The 17,479-nt window shown below is 42.8% G+C and overlaps 1 protein-coding gene across 5 annotated transcripts in view; it reads left to right on the plus strand.

Moving 5' to 3' along the window:
• Nucleotides 1-17,479, plus strand: part of celsr1a (cadherin EGF LAG seven-pass G-type receptor 1a) — a 432,565-nt gene that overhangs the window by 342,886 nt on the left and 72,200 nt on the right. For all 5 annotated transcript variants that reach the window (XM_072471478.1, XM_072471479.1, XM_072471481.1 and 2 more), the window contains exons 12-17: nucleotides 614-727; nucleotides 2,531-2,705; nucleotides 6,907-7,048; nucleotides 8,599-8,719; nucleotides 11,269-11,452; nucleotides 11,862-11,963. In XM_072471478.1, the coding sequence (XP_072327579.1) occupies nucleotides 614-727; nucleotides 2,531-2,705; nucleotides 6,907-7,048; nucleotides 8,599-8,719; nucleotides 11,269-11,452; nucleotides 11,862-11,963 (838 nt within the window). The remainder of the gene's footprint in view (nucleotides 1-613; nucleotides 728-2,530; nucleotides 2,706-6,906; nucleotides 7,049-8,598; nucleotides 8,720-11,268; nucleotides 11,453-11,861; nucleotides 11,964-17,479) is intronic.

A 17,479-nucleotide genomic window follows, 5' to 3' on the forward strand; every position in this document is an offset into this window, starting at 1 on the left:
ACCAAGGTATTGGCTGGCAAGTGATACAGATTGTTAGGTATAAATAGTAATCCTGCCTTATACTGAATAACTGCTGCAAACAAAGTCGAAAGTGATTGCCGAGTAAATCCAATGCTGAGTGTTGATGGCTGCATTTGCTTATTATGGGAAACATTCTCACTGTACTCTATAGTGCTGCTGCTAACCCACTCGAAGCTGAAGTTATTGGCTGAACTTTTCCAGCCATCTTCGCCAGCAGGATCTCGGGTTCCCCTGTGATGGAGGGCGCGAACAATGGGAAAAGCTGTTGAAAACTGCAGGAACGGAAGATCCTGCTGTTGTAAAACATACTGCAGGGGGTGTTTAAGATCCCACCATTGTTAACAATATCAGAGAATGAGCACCTGATGCATTTGTACAGCAATCTTTTGTGCACTATGGCAAGCATAAGACCATAAGTCCATTCGCCCATCAAATGTGCTCCACCATTAAATGACATCATGCCTGAACTGATCTGGACATTTTTCCATTTATCTTTTTATAAGTATGTTAAAATACAGAGGAATGCCACATGGATCAACTAATATCAGTCATAGTGTTTGTGAGGCTTTGATATTTGACTGTTTTATTACAGGACAGTGTAGAAATTGGGAATGAACTACCAGGATTAAAATTGAGAAACATCTATGTTGGTCGCCTCCCTGAAGATGTGGGCACAAAGCAGCAAGGATTCTATGGCTGTATGCAGGTAAGGAGCAAAGGATCACTGAGGGCCATTCTTTTCCTTTACTGCGGAGGCTTGTATTTGTTTTTACAAGCTGCCCAATTGTTTTCATCCTGACATGAAGTTATGGATTTTCCACTGACACTTCACTCTGACACCTTTCCAGCAGGACTGGACTTTTGACCATCACAGAGATGTATGTGCCCCTGATCGTTAATGATCTGTTGGATTTGTGGATCATTTAAAGATGGGAAGCTGCTTTCCTGGACCTCTTTCAGGACCTGGTGCTGGCCTACAAGCAAAGTTTGGCTGCAGGGCCCCAATCCATTGTTCCGTGAACAATTGCCAGACCCTGGCAGCAAGCACACATTCTGAGCCTTCTACCTCCATTGCAAGGCTGTATACATGGGACTATTGTCTGCTGCTTGCATCCACCATTGTAAGGATGGAAAAATCCCTGCAATATATTAATAAAACATACTTCTCTAATTTCTATTGTGTTACAAAATGCTTGGTCACGTAAGGGTGGGTGTATTCTCTGCCAGTGAGCCCCGGGAGTGGGAGATGAGATAGATGAACTGCTGGTTGCAGTGGAGTGCGTTCATGAGAAATGTTCCATTTCCACGTTTTCAGATTTGCCAAAGAAAAGTCTGGCAGAGATCGGGTAGAAAATCCAAGCCTCTAATTGCATTCATTCATCTCAAGACTTTCAAGTCTCGCAAGCATGTTTATGGGGAGGCGTTCTTTAGGATACCGGAAGGCTTGCTGGTTGTTTTCAGTCTCATTGAACATTCCACATGTTGTCCATAATTTTAACTGATAAATTGCATCTTTTTTACATTTGGATTGTGTGGTTTACAGACACAACCTGTATTTTCTATTATCATGTATATTATTTCGAACATAAAGTAGCCACGTTAAATTTTGCCCCCAAAAAGCCTAGTCTTAAATGTTTATGGTGGGCTTCGGGGTTGCCACTCTGGTCTCACTGAATTCACTTTTGAATCTTGCTTACTTGGACAGAGACATTGAATCCTGTTTGCAGGAACTCTTCCTTTTGTTTTTATTTAAATTCAGAACTAAATGTATGAAAGGATCTGTTATGTGTCGAATTCAAACCCCCTGTGAAACCCCCAGGTTATATTTGCTTTTGTTGTTGGGGGGGATCTCCCTCTTTAATTTTTCAAACATTTTTATTTGCTTCTTGCTCCTACTTTGATGGGTGGTTATGATCCCTTTGTCACCCAAGTTCACACTTGCTACTCTCGCAGTGAATTGTCCAGTTGTGGTTTGTAAAGTTATAATCAGAACGTCTCTAACATAAGAAGCTTCCTCAGTATTATGTTTGTAATTCAGTGAGAATGTTTTCTGTGGAGCAGCTGGGTAGTTTAGAAGAATGAGAGGTGACTTTATTGAGACATATAGGATTCGCAAGGGACTTGACAGGGTAGACGCTGAGAGGTTGTTTCCCCTTGTGGGAGAGTCTAGGACCAGAGGGCATAATCTCAGAGTAAGGGATCGCCCACATAAGACAAAGATAAGGAGGAATTTCTTTTCTCAGAGGGTAGTTCATCTGTGGAATTGTTTACCACTGAGAGTTGTAGAGACTGGTTTTTAAGTATGTTCGAAGTTGAGATAGACAGATGTTTAATCAGTAAGGGAATCGAGAGTTAAGGGGTTAAGGCGGGAAAGTGGAGTTGAGGATTATCATGGATCAGTCATTGTCTCATTGAATGGCGGAACAGAATGGCCTACTTCTGCTCTTACATCTTATGGGCTGCAGCTTAATTTACACAAAAAGTATTCATTTTTTTCTCTCTCTAATAGGGCCTGCGAATGGGTGATACTTCAACAAATATAGCCTCTCTGAACATGGATCGGGCTGTAAAGTTTCGAGTTGACAGTGGTTGTGATGTTCCAGATCCATGTGACTCCACTAACTGCCCCAGTCATAGCTACTGCAGTAATGACTGGGACAGCCATTCCTGTATCTGTGAACCAGGTATGTATATTTCGAATGTTCATTTAGCACAGTGCAATCTTTGGCATTATTGACACAATGCTGATTTTTTTTAAAAAGGTTTTTGACCCCCATCACTTGAGACTTTTGGTTCAGATATTGTTTCTGAGAATTGTTTCACCTATTATACCAGTGATCATTTTCTGCGGGCTTTACTAAGTGTTACATAGTTGGGGAATTCAGTTGTTATAAGAACAGAGCAAACTTTGGGACCAAGAACAAAGAATGGTTTAAAGCATTGGTTGTTTTAATTTCCTGTTTTAAATAATCCCATTTGTTGGGTTATCCATTGAACTTTGCATTGATTGCATGATTAATGCCTGCGTGAAAAAACAGACCAAACAATAGTTGGGAGAGGAGCTGGAAGATTGAAAGGGTAGGACTGGAAATTGGAAGAAATGGAAGAAGGCTGAAAAGTCTGAACTAAAAGATTAAATAGTTAGAACTGAGAGATGGTAGGTCCACGACTAAGTGAGTGAGAAATACCAAGCTGGGAGTTTGCAAAGACATAGTTGAGTGCCCCTCATAGCTACAGCCAGAAAGTTGAATACATAACTAGACTTTGCTTTGAAAGAACTTGATTTACCATCTCAAAGATGTCTGTGTAGCACAAATGACCATGTCAGTCATGTCCCACAGTACCCCCAAAAAGTCCTCAAACAGAAGATCTGAAAGTTTTTAAATGTCCCACTATTCAAAGATGAAAAAAAAAACAGTTTGCAAGAGTCATCGAAAGTTAAAAGGAACTCCTTCTAGACTGCTTTTATTGACAAGCAGATCTCAGGAAAAAGTAGCAGCCAGTCATGCAGTCTTTGATGCAGAGTCTGAATTGAAGTTTGTTTTTATAAGAGAATAACCACTTGAAATTTAAAAGTGTTGTTGGATTTTATAAATGGGAGTTCTTACATTATCAAGTGTGCATGAGTGAGAACTGTGTTAAATTGTTGGAGGGTTATATTTTTTAATCTCTACATGACTCCTGAGGTCTGCCAATGATGGATACTAGATCAGTGGGGAAGCAGTGGCGTAGTAGTATTGTTGTTGGTCTAGTAATCCAGAGACCCAGGGTAATGTCCTAGGGACCGGGTACGAATCCCACCATGGCAGATGGTGAAATTTGAATTTTTTTCTTTCTGAAAACATGAAGATTTGTTTTAATAGGTCAGCTGTAGGTTTCTTTTTGAAACAGACAAGTCTGTCTCGAGAAGACAGAGTACCAAATACAGTGGTGTTTTCAGAAACAGACCTCTCTCGGATTTCACAGATAATATAAATTATATGGTGAGATGTCGCCCACATTCATTATTGTGTACAAAATAGTCATAGCGTAACATGCTCCAAAACAAATGTTAACAAAGAATCATAAGGGGCAGCACGGTGGCGCAGTGGTAGCACTGCAGTCTCACGGCGCTGAGGTCCCAGGTTTGATCTCGGCTCTGGGTCACTGTCCGTGTGGAGTTTGCACATTCTCCCCGTGTTTGCGTGGGTTTCGCCCCCACAACCCAAAGATGTGCAAGGTAGGTGGATTGAACATGCTAAATTGCCCCTTAATTGGAAAAAATGAATTGGGTACTCTAAATTTTTTTTAAAACAAAGCTTCATAAATGCCAACATTATAGTTACTTTCGGCTGCCAGGTTTATGATGCATGAGCAATGGGGTTTCACAGGGCTATGGTGTGATGTGACTGGACCATGGGGAAGGGATTTTCTTAGTATGTCTCGCTTAGCCTGTAAAATAATGCATGCAATTTTGCACCAAACATCACCCCCTCATCCTCCAACTCAGAAGGAGGTTGCGTGGAGCAGGGTGGGGGTGTGGGGAGAGTATCATTCACAAGGGAATACTGTTGCAGAATGCAATGATACCAAATAGGCAGAGGTCTCACAAGGTGAGCATTGCTATGGAAGAGTCAAGGCCAATAAGCCAAAATATTCAGTAAGAATTTTAAATGGCAGCCGACACCGAATCCGACATCAGGGATCATCAAACACATGGGGCTGAATTCTCCGATTTGAAGACTAAGCGCTGACCACGGTGTGGGAACAGTGGCATTTTACGCCAGAAAAAACGGTGCAAAAGCTGCACCGATGCTCCACCCAGTGGGGGGCTAGCAGCCGCGCAGCTGAAAGCCCCCGGTTTTACCTGCGGATCGGCCGGAGAATTGCCGGGTCTGTGGCCGCGCCGTGCAACATGGCGCCGGCCGTACGCAGACCCGGCCTGAACTTGATTTTTAAAAATCTGTAATTAAAAGTCTAATGATAACCATTGGCGATTGTTGTAAAAGACCACCTGTTTCTCTAATGTCCCTTAGGGAAAGAAATCTGATGTCCTTACCTGGTCTAGCCTACGTGCGACTCCAGATCCACAGTAATGTGGTTGACTCTTAAATGCCTTCAAGGATGGGCAATAAATGCTGGCACAGCCAGCGACACCCACAGTCTATGAATGCATAAAACAAAAGTAGATATGGAGATGTCATGAGTTTATGAGGGTCCATGGGGAGCATGTGTTGGCATAGACGGTATGAGGGGCCAAGGGGGTGGGTTGGAGGAGGAGGATTGTGGGGTTGAGCACCTAACAACCTAAAATAACTGGGGCAAAGCCCCAGACTTTCTAATCAACCCACCTCCACATTCTCCCACTCCATGGCTGCGTATATTCTGCTTCCAGGTTTGGCGGGCCTGACTCTATCCTGCCCTCAACTTCCCGTAGCAAATTTTGGGGTACTTTATACCGTGGTGGGTCTAGTAAGTCTTGACATTTTCTGACTTGAGTGACCTACCTCGGTAGTTTTGAAGCGTCTCATAAAAACGTAATGGGGAAGAAAGAAAACAAACTTTGACAAAAATATGATCACGATCCTTGAAATGGAGAAGAATTTTTCACTGAAACTGGAGAGAACCTAAGATCATATCAGTTTAGATACTCCTGGGATGGCGGGTGTAAGGTATGGTCAAGTTGCCATAGCCCCGGATGACCATAGGCTGCTTTCCCATTAGAGTGGGAAAGCTGACTGTTGGTGATTTAACCTGAGGGTCATCAGACGAGGAGCAAGGTTGAGAAAGCGGCCCTTCATGAATACCTGCAGCCGGAATGGGAATTGAACCCGAGCTGCTGGCCTTGCTCTGCATTACGAACCAGCTATCTAGCCAAGTGAGCTAAACCGGCCAACATTGGGCGGGTGTCTATCTGCGTTATAGCCCAATCAAAGTGAGCCATCTAACCTAGGGTAACAACCACTTCTTCAACTATGGCCGTTATTCTTACGCAATGATAGTGGGGAACAATGGTCCATTGTTGCATTAGTAACGACAGCAAAACTGTCAGTGTAACCAGCATTACACCACTGAATCTGACAGCAACATCTAGAGTCCATGCACTAGCAGTTAAATGTGGAAATCTCAAAGTTGCTGTTAGCAATTCAATGGTCCTTCAGAGGGTACGTTGCTGAGGCCATCCCAGTATGCAATCAGTTAGAAACCATTGAAGTGATGAAAACTTCCACTTTTGCACTATGACTCACTGTAAAAAAATCCTTAAAGCATGTTCCACCTTGTTGAATGAGTTGTAACTAGGTTTTCAGTGGTGGTTTGAGTTCATAATTACTGCTAAACAGCTTTGTAGATTTGTCTTAAAGGGCATTTTTATATTTGTTGAATGTAGAATGTTTCTATTGTAAGGAATTCCACATGTTTTTGATATTTTATATGATGTTTTGATTTTTACCTTAATCTTATATGTAAGTCCCCATCATTTATTTAGCTTTCTGTAAAATTAAAAATTAAGGGATTTGGTATTTTTTTACTTCCTGGCATGCTGTCTATGAGAATGCTTCAATGTGATGGGCTGCTTACCTTGATTGTTGACATCATTTCTGCTTGATGATTAGAGATCCCTTGACAGATTCAAGCTGATGTCAAAAAAGGAAAATCTGCACCACAGAGATCACCAGATCTCTATGAGCCGCTTTCTTCAAGGTCAGCGGCAAGCACAGTTGCTTTGCCACTGCCCATGTAGTTTAGCCCAACTTCTTTGGCTTTTGTTAATCTATGAAGGTTTTATGGACCCTATTCTCATTTAAGTTTAGAATGCCATTGAATATGATTTGGTGCATAACGGATCCTGGAAAAACAAGTGCATGCTTGACTGAAGCTAATGATTGTCGTCCCTCCTTTCAACAGGGTTCTTTGGGAAAAATTGCGAGGACGTCTGCAGATTGAATCCATGTGAGCACGTGTCTAGCTGTGTCCATAATCCAAGCTCCTCACATGGCTATTCTTGTAACTGTGGAGAAAACTACTATGGCCAATACTGTGAAAGCATGTAAGAATTAACTGAACAATTAGTTGACAGACTTATTGATGCATTTGGAATTATTTTCTAACCGGATTACATCATGGTTTGATTGTGTCAGATCACATTTACTTTTCCCTTTAGCACTTCATCTCATTAACAAAAGTGACCAATGCATAGCAACCGGAAGTTTTGGTGTAATTCTGTAGATTTTGGAAAATCTGTTTAACTTTGACTTGCCGGCACTCAAAAGGAACTGGATAGGTTTACAGTTAGGATTGAAGGTTGTAAAGATCTATTTAAATTATTGCATGCATTGTGCAACACAATGGTCCTTGTGATTGTGGATGAGTCATCTTTGGAATACTTTTTAAAATATTATTTTTGCCAAGTTTGGGCATCACTGGCTTGGCCAGCGTTTGTTGCCCATCGTTAAGTGCCTTTGAGGGTAGTGGTTGCCTATTCAAACAGCTAAAATCCATATGGTGTAGGTACACCCTCAGTGATGTTAGGGAGGGAATTCCAAGATTTTGACCCAACAATGTTGAAGGAACGATGATGTAGTTACAAGTCAGGCTGGTGTGTTCCTTGGAGGGGAAATTGCAGGTGGTGGTGCTCCCATGCATCTACTTCCCTTGTCCTTCTAGATGATAGAGGTTGCGGGTACTGTTGGAGGAGCCTTGGTGAGTTACTGCAGTACATCTTGTGGAATGGTACACACTGCTGCCACTGTGCATCAGTGGTGGAGGGATTGCTGCTTAAAGTGATGGATGGGGTACCCATCAAGTGGGCTGCTTTGTCCTGGATGGTGTCGAGTTTCGGGTGTTGTTGGAGCTGCACTGGGAAGGGGAGAGTATTCCATCACATGCCTGACTTGAGTCTTTTGGATGGTGAACAGGCTTTGGGAAATCAGGAGGTGATTTACTCACCACAGAACTCCACCAACCCCACAACCAATACCATAAGGACAAGAGCAGCAGATACCCGGGAACCCCACCATCTGGGGGTTCCCCTCCAAGTCACTCGCCACCCTGACTTGGAAATATATTGGCGTTCCTTCACTGTCACTGGGTCAAAATCTTGGCACTCCCTCCCAAATAGCACAGTGGGTGCACCTACACCACAGGTTCAAGAAGTCAACTCACCACCACCCTCTGAAGGGCAACTAGGGATGGGCAATTAATGCTGGCCTAACCAGCGACACCCACATCCCGTAAATGATTTTTAAAAAGTTCCCAGTCTTTGACTTGCTCTTGTAGCCACAGTATTTATATGGCTGGTGCTGTCCAGTTTCTGGTCAACTTTACACAGTTGTAAGTGCAATGTTGGTTCACATTTGGGGTTGAGTTTAATAACTGGAGGGGTTGGTTGGAGAGTTCTATTGTGGAGGTTCACCTGTAGCTGGTTGCTAAGATTAAATTTGAGGAGGTGGATTTATTTTCATGTTAAATGAAAACGTCCTGAGATGTGGAGGTGGGTTTGGGGCTACTATCTTTCAAAGTGATTATCACTTCTTTGGCTCAGAAAGGGACATGGTTTCAAAAGTCATATTTAAGGCGCAATCTGCTTATTCTTTCCAGAGTTGACCTGCCGTGTCCAAGGGGATGGTGGGGGAATCCCATCTGTGGTCCTTGTAACTGTGATACCAACAAGGGCTTCGACCCTGACTGTAACAAAACCTCTGGGGAATGCAGGTGCAAGGTGAGGAAACACTATCTGACCAGACCACAATCACTTGACTTTATAAATTTCTGAAGGCAATGCATTTTTGGAAAATAATTTGCTATCTATACAGGCTCCAACAGGCTGATTGAAACAACTCAAATTTACTTCTGTTTTCCCCCCCTATTTGCATAATGTTCACTATGAATTAATGTGTTGGCATGGTTCATCTTGTTTCTGATACTCTGTGAATGCCATCGTTTGTATGAGTGATTTGTTTCAACACACAAGATTCTGCAGTGATTTCCTCAAGATTTCTGTTTGATTTCCTGCTTGCATATAATATTCAGATTTAGTATGAAGTCTCTCGGAGCCAATCAATATGATGTTTTTGGAGAAACATAGAAAATAGGAGCATGGGGAGGCCATTCGGTCCTTTCAGCTTGCTCCACCATTCATAATGATCATGGCTGATCATCCAACTCAATAGCTTAATCCTGCCCCCCATCCCCATGTCCTTTGATCTCCTTCACCCCAGGTGTTATATCTAACTGCTTCTTGAAAACATACAATGTTTTGGCCTCAACTGCATTCTATGGTAGCTAATTCCACAGGCCGACCACTCTCTGGGTGAAGAAATTTCTCCTCATCTCAGCCCTCAATGGTCCCCAACTGTTGACATAATTTATTCACATGCAGATAATCAAAATGGTTACCGTGGTGAATTCTAACAATGAATCTATGGATGATGCCGTACTATGGCAGAAAATGGCCACAGATATGGACCTTGTTTTAAACCCAACCATCTTTTCCCTGTCACTTTGAGCTCCTTCATTACACTGCACAATTCTATGATAGAAGAAACTTGATGCATAGCAATGTTCTTCAGCTGAATTATTTTAGGACGTATTTGAATATTAAAAATGGGACATTTCTGAAGGTTTCTGATGGCTTTCTTACCTTTAGTAACAAGTTCCTTGAAATGTGATGGTTTCTGAATGCCTTGAATAAGCACATCCCTTTCATTAGTTTATTGAATTTTAACGGCCCATCTGGAAAGAGCAGCAGGTGTTATTGTGTTTACAGTTCTTCCCCTGCAACGCCACTTACAAAAGTAAAAGTATTCATTCAAACTAATTGACAACCTAGCTTTGCTCTACTTGTTAAATCCCATTCATCAGAACAGTGATTTCTTCCTCGAATTCTATGTTCCACCCTTATGTTTTAAGCCTAGCTGATTTGAAAGGATTTGGACTTTCTGATATCAGGAGTACAACCCTATAGCAAACATTACTGCTCATTTAGAATCAGTTTGGGGGTGGGGGGGGGGGGGGGGGGTGGAGTCAGCTCTGTGTGGGCCTGCTGTTGTTCTTGACGCCTATTGTTTTGGTAACATCGATGTTTGTGCAAAGTCTGGATTGGGGCCTGAATTTGAATCTTTCTGATCTATCTTAGCAACAGTCTTAGGAAACAAGGACACAACTAAGATGTTGGGGTGGTGTTCTATGCTATGATGATGATTAGAAAGGGAGAAGGGTGTATTACGAATGCCATCTCCTGACAGATAATCACTTCTTTAAAAATAAAAGAAAGATAATGGTTGTTGGTGTCAGTAAAATTCAGCATTTTTCCTCTCAGGTGCTCCATGTATCTAATTTTCCAGAGCTAAATGACAAAATGGTTGTCAACGTGGCGGCTGAGCGAAGGCAAATTTTAATGTGATGAATAGCTCTCATTAGTGCAATAGCCGAAAGGAAGAGTAGCAAGTCTGTACATAGCCACAACCTGTGACAAGTTGATGGTGCAAAAAGCAGTAACAACAGGGAGGAGTAGAATGGAATTCATTAGTCTCTATATTATCACCCCCTAGATAGATGGGACGGGAGGTTGGAGATGGCAGCTAAAGCTTAGTTTAGCAAAAAGGAAACATGTCCTCAGTAACAGCGGGACACTGGAACAAATTTGGCAGTAGGATAGAGATGGTAGCTGTAGGCTGTAAAAAATGTGATTTTTATACTAATCATTGTGGGCTAGATGGAGCAGAAGTGTTTCCCCCAGACCCCTGAGGGAAGCCTTTGCCTCCCTTCTGCAGGTTGGGGCATGTCGGACTATGACCTCCTGCCTGGCAGCTAGCCCACCGTCAATTTGCTGACTGATGGACAGGAAATGGGAGAAAACAATTATCCAGCCGATAAACTTGGCGGGACCCCCATGTCTCTGTCACTGCTGCATTTCCCGCACCCTTTGCCCTCCTTGCGTCTCTGTAAATGTCCAAGCCACTGTCCCATCAAACTTCAGAAAACGTCTATAAACTGATTAGATGTAATCCCATTATTATAATTCTTACCCTGCATTCAACCTCTTTCAAGCTAATGTCAGTACATGTACAAAACTTGTCAAACTGTGTTTTTGTAAAATCCTGCTGGCAGAGTGATATTTGTTATTCAATTTGGAGGTAAACCATGAAACATCCTCTTACAAGCCCTCTGGGTTTTATTCCTGCCTGAACCTTTCAAATGAATGCCAGGGAGGACAGTGTCTCACACGCACATGTAAATTCTGAAATCGGGCTGACCTTTCCTTTGCAGGACAACTATTACCAGCCCCAGGATAGCGACACGTGCTACCCATGCGATTGCTTTCCAATGGGTTCCCAATCCCGCACCTGTGATGTGGAAACCGGTCAGTGTTCCTGTAAACCTGGTGTGATTGGACAACACTGCAATCGCTGTGACAACCCTTTTGCTGAAATCACCAGTAACGGCTGTGAAGGTATGTTAGGGTCCAATACTGGGCTTCTGGAGATTACTAAAAATATGCCTTCCTTTGAGAGGTTTCATGTGTTTTTATATGATCTATTAAAATGGTTTGAACACGTTTTCAGATAGTTAATATCTGAATAAAATAAGACCATCTCAATTTTGTATACTGCAAATGCTGGATATCTGAAATAAAAACAAAACATGTTGGAAAAAATCATCTGGCAGCGTCTGTAGAGCGAGAAACCGAGTTAACGTTTCAAGTCCAATCTGACTCTTCATTGGAATCAATCCACTATGTTGGTACTTGTACTATTGTGCTTGGGCAATAATGGACAATGTATCATGTATAACATGTATCAAATATATCCAAAGTCTGAGTTTTCTATTCTCATTCTGAGCTGTTATGTGACTTGTTTCAGTGAAATACAACGTGTGTCCCAAAGCTTTTGAAGCAGGCATTTGGTGGCCAAGAACAAAATATGGACGTCCAGCAGCCATGCCATGCCCCAAAGGATCACTTGGTGAGTCATGGTGAAAACATTGCTCCTAATCTCCCGTAGTGGTGTTGCACAATGTTCGAGCAGAGGGACCCTTTATATAGCGATCTAAATAATGAGATAAGCATTATTACTTGCAGTAGCATTTTCTCATCCCTACTTGCAGCTGTTGGACTGTATATACGTTCCTTAATCTTTGAAAGAGATCACACCCCTGTTATTGGAGCTTCATGTTTTTTATTGATCTTTTAAAATTGAGATTCTCACAAGGTGTATGAAAATTACAGTATTTGCAATGCCTGGTTTTGTTTCTATCATGTTGATGCCATTGGATCATTTGAACTATCGCAAAATCAACAACCCCTTGCATTGATATAGCACATTTGTCTACCAAAATAGCCTTTTGAAACTCACATCAGCTGCAGTACCTTCATTAATCCTTTCCATTATTGCATGAAATAATGTAATCAAGTTAGATAAACATGATTTGCCTTTAGCTAATCCATGCTAGCTGTGGTTCATTAATCTGCATTTATGTGACAATTGATTTTGCCTCTTAGTTTCCCCACCACCACTGTGAGGCTGACTAGTCATTAGTTAGTTGGTTATATCTCAGTCCCTCTTTGAACAAGGGTTATTCAAACCTATTTGTAGATGTGATGCTACAGAGTGGTGTAATTCCCCAGGTTGAACCTTCTGCTTGGTTTGATGGCACTGATCATTTCTGCATCAGAAATGCACCAACTTGAAATTTCCACTCTCGACAGAGTTGATGCTGGGTTACAAAGGGCAATTTTGAGTATTGCATTGTAAATGCTTCCTACTGGAGAGATGAAGAGCCCCATCCTTCCGATTAAGAGGTTCCCCTCCAAGTCACTCAGCATCCTGACTTGGAAATATATCACCATTTCTTCACTGTCACTGGGTCAAAATCCTGGAACTCCCTCCCGAACAGTACTGTGGGTGTTCTACACCTCAGGGATGGCAGCGGTTCAAGAAGGCAACTCACTGTCACCTTTTCAAGGACAACTAGGGATGGGAAATAAATGCTAGCCTAGCCAGCAATGCCCACATCCCACAAATTAATTTTTTTTTAAATGTTCACGGCTGTGGTGACAGATTGTAAACAATTATATAGGAATATAAGAAAATGGCATTTGGGTTACCAAAACTCATTCCTTAGTATGCTTATGGCATCTCATTTCCCACTCACAACCAGTGAAAAGGAAGGACTGTAGGAAAAGGGATAATCAGCCATGAATATCTTAGGAAATAAAGGAGGGTATCAAATTAAAAGAAAATGCATACAAAGTGGCAAAGATGAGTGAGAAACTAGAGGTTTGGGAAATTTTTAACGGTCAATAGAAAGCCACGAGAAAGCTATAAAGAAAAGTAAGATCGATTCTGAGAGTAAACTAGCTCAGAATATAAAAACAGATAGCAAAAGTTTCTACAAATATATAAAATTAAAAAGAGTAGCTAAGGTAAACAATGGTGTTTTAGAGAATGAGAAGGGAGATTTAATAATGGGAAAAATAATGGGAAATGAAGAAATGGCTGAGGCATTGAACTGGTATTTTGTGTCGGTCTTCACAGTGAAAGACACAAATAACACGTCAATAATTGTTGGCAAGGAGTCTATGGCAGGTGAGGACCTAGAAATGATCATTATCACTAAGGAGGTAGTGTTGGGCAAGCTAATGGGCCTAAAGGTAGACTAGTCTCCTGGCCCTGATGAAATGCATCCCAGGGTACTAAAAGAGATGGCGGGAGTAATGGCAAATGCGCTTGTGGTAATTTACCAAAATTCGCTGGATTCTGGGCAGTTCCGACAGAGTGGAAACAGCAAATATGACACTGTTTAAAGAAGGAGGTCAACAAAAGGTGGGTAACTATAGGCCAGTTAGCTTAACTTTTGTAGTGGGGAAAATACTTGAATTTATCATTGAGGAAGAAATAGTGAAACATCTGGATAGAAATTATCCCATTGGGCAGATGCAGCATGGGTTCATGAAAGGTAGGTCATGTTTGACTAATTTAGTGGAATTCTTTCAGGACATTACAGTGCGGTGGATGTGGTGTATCTGGATTTCCAGAAGGCATTCGACAAGGTGCCGCACAAAAGGCTTTTGCATAAGATAAAGGCATTGTGGGTAATGCATTACCACTGATAAAGGATTGGCTAACTGACAGAAAGCAAAGAGTGGGGATAAATGGGTATTTTTCTGGTTGGCAATCAGTGGCTAATGGTGTGCCTCAGGGATCTGTGTTGGGTCCGTAATTGTTTACAATTGATCTGGAGTTGGGGACCAAGTGTAATGTGTCAAAGTTCGCAGATGACACAAAGATGAGTGGTAGAGCCAAGTGTGCGGAGGACACTGAAAGTCTGCAGAGGGATAGAGATAGTTTAAGTGAGTGGGCAAGGGTCTGACAAATGGTAGGAATAACAGCAAGATGGACTATTATTTAAATGATAAAAAATTGCAGCATGCTGCCGTGCAATGGGGCCTAGGGGTCCTTGTGCATGAATCACAAAACGTTGGTTTGCAGGTGCAGAAAGTAATTAAGAAGGCAAATAGAATGTTGTCCTTCATTGCTAGAGGGATGGAGTTTAAAAGCAGGTAAGTTATGTTGCAGCTATACAGGGTCTGGTGAGGTCATACCTGGAGTACTGTGTCCAGTTTTGGTCTCCTTACTTGAGAAAGGATGGACTGGCACTGGAGGGGGTGCAGAAGCGATTCACTAGGTTGATTCGGAGTTGAGAGGATTGGCTTATAAGGAGAGACTAAGTAGACTGGGTCAAACTCATTGGAATTTAGAAGAATGAGGGGGGGATCTTGTAGAAATATTTGAAATTATGAAGGGAATAGATAAGATAGAAGCAGGGAGGTTGTTTCCACTAGCAGGTGAAACTAGAACTAGGGGGCATAGCCTCAAAATAAGTGGGAGCAGATTTAGGACTGAGTTGCGGAGGAACTTCTTCACCCAAAGGGTGGTGAATCTGTGGAATTCCCTGCCAGTGAAGCAGTCGACACTACCTTGTGAAATGTTTTTAAGGCAATGGTAGATAAATTTTTCAACAGTAAAGGAATAAAGGGTTACGGTGAGCGGGCGGGTAAGTGGAGCTGAGTCCACAAAAAGATCAGCCATGATCTTATTGAATGGCGGAGCAGGCTTGAGGGGCAGATGGCCTACTCCTGCTCCTAGTTCTTTTTACTTGATTACCGTAGGAGAATATTCACTTTCACAATATGCTTTCCCCGGCTTGTCCTCTGGCCCTACTTTTTTGGATTGATTTGTGTAGGACTGCATGTTCCCTTGCACTATTTATGTCCCCACAGGCAGTGATGCTAGAATAGTGATGTGGAACTGAATCAATTGAAGACACAGCAAATTTAGTGGTCCAAGCTGAAATAGTGTGAAGATTATCCAGTAACAGCAGAAATGAGTAGCACCTCAGTCACTCGAGACGTTTGTGTGCCAGGCACCCTCCCACAACTTGTATACGTCACCATCAGTTAAAGCTCCAGATTCCAGTTGGCCTGTGACCTACCATCATAGACCCGAGAGATGGAGAGGTCTGAATAATAGTTAGCAGTCATGATCTAACTTCCAATGTTTCTCGATCTGGCAGCTGGAATTAAACTAAAACAGAGTGCCAATAAAGAGATGACCTGGGTTAGTAGATCCCTACTTTTCAAAATAAAAGCAAAATACTGCGGTTGCTGGAAATCTGAAATAAAAAGAGAAAATGCTGGAAAAATTCAGCAGGTCTGGCAGCATCTGTGGAGAGAGAAACTGAGTTGATGTTTGGAGTCTGTGTGACTCTTCTTCAGAGCTACTGTTTTTCAAATTTCCCAAACCCCGACGAGGCTGTTCATGTATTATGCAATTTAATGAAAAAATTGCAGCAAAGAACCATAAAAGATCTACTGTAAATGGCAGCATTGTCATGCAATAAATGAGCATTTGGAAAAATTAGAAGAATCCAGACAAAGGGAGTCTTGTGTAAGTCATTAAAGTGTCTGCTTTCGTGACACAATAGCCATGAGAAAATAGCATCTTTTGTAATCTCCCTGATGTCAAAATTTAATTTTACTATGCTTACTCCTCCTGATATTGTACTGTATTAAGTAATAATACATGTGTCAGGCTTGAATAGCCTTGAATAAATGGCTGATATTTTTTTTAAATATTTTTTTTATTCTACATTTTCCTTCAAATATTTACACCCTACCCACAAACAGTAAACGGTAACAAATACAAAATCAATCCCTTTAACAATACCAATGATCCCATCCTCCCACCACCCCAAACAACGGCCCACCTGTCAATATATGCATCCAATAAACCAAACCCTCCCACGGTGGAAACAAAAAACAAAGGAGAAAAAGTAATAGGAGTCCGGGACCGCTCATGGTCACCATTGACCTATAGAGTCCACTCGCTCTCCCCCCCCCCCTACACTCAACGCCATCCAGCCTCTGAAAGAGTACCGTACATGATACCCAAGAGTTGTACAGCTCCCCACCCCCAAGTCTCCAGCTCCTCCCGTCCACTACCTCTTGTAAAAGTCCTCCTCCCAACCTCGGTTCCTTCCCCCCAACTTTCCACCCCGACTAGACCACTCGGACCCTGTTCTGCCAGGCTCCGATGGCCGCAGTCCCTCCCCCCACCTCACTCCCGTTCACTGGCCGGCTTAAACCGGCCAGCGTGGAGGCCCCCGCCCGGGTACCTTTCCCCCTTGCCCGGCCCTAGGAAAGCCCAGAGATCCCCTTTTAGCACACACCCCGCATATCCACCTACACCCCAAAGAGCCCTCATTTCGAGTGAAAGTCCCATCCCTTCCCTTGTCCAAATATATACAACATTGGCTCCTTTAGCCCCTACACCCGCACGCAGTGAAACAAAAAAGAAAATACAGTCATGAGGTTACATCGGCACATGGCCATTTCTCAATTTGTCAGTTCTGCCACAGTCCTTCTGCCTTCGCAAACTCCTCCGCTGCTTTCGCCGTTCCAAAATAAAAGTCCCTGAGCTTATAAGTCACCCTCAGCTTCGCTGGATATACAATGCCGCACTACACCTTGCTAATGTACAGTGCCCTCTTCACCTGGTTGAAGGCAGCCCGCCTCCTCGCCAGCTCCACTGTAAAGTCCTGGTATACACGTATACCAGCTCCAGCCCACTGCACCACCCGCTTCTGCTTGGCCCAGCTCAGGACCTTCTCCTTCACACTGTACCTACGGAAGCACAGAGTCACTGCCCTTGGCGGCTCACTCGCCTTTGGTACAGGCCTCCACGACCGATGAGCAGCACGGTAGCATTGTGGATAGCACAATTGCTTCACAGCTCCAGGGTCCCAGGTTCGATTCCGGCTTGGGTCACTGTCTGTGCGGAGTCTGCACATCCTCCCCGTGTGTGCGTGGGTTTCCTCCGGGTGCTCCGGTTTCCTCCCACAGCCCAAAGATGTGCAGGTTAGGTGGATTGGCCGTGATAAATTGCCCTTAGTGTCTAAAATTGCCCTTAGTATTGGGTGG

Source organism: Scyliorhinus torazame, chromosome 13 (genome assembly GCF_047496885.1).
Source record: "Scyliorhinus torazame isolate Kashiwa2021f chromosome 13, sScyTor2.1, whole genome shotgun sequence".
NCBI classification, from domain to species: Eukaryota; Metazoa; Chordata; class Chondrichthyes; order Carcharhiniformes; family Scyliorhinidae; genus Scyliorhinus; species Scyliorhinus torazame.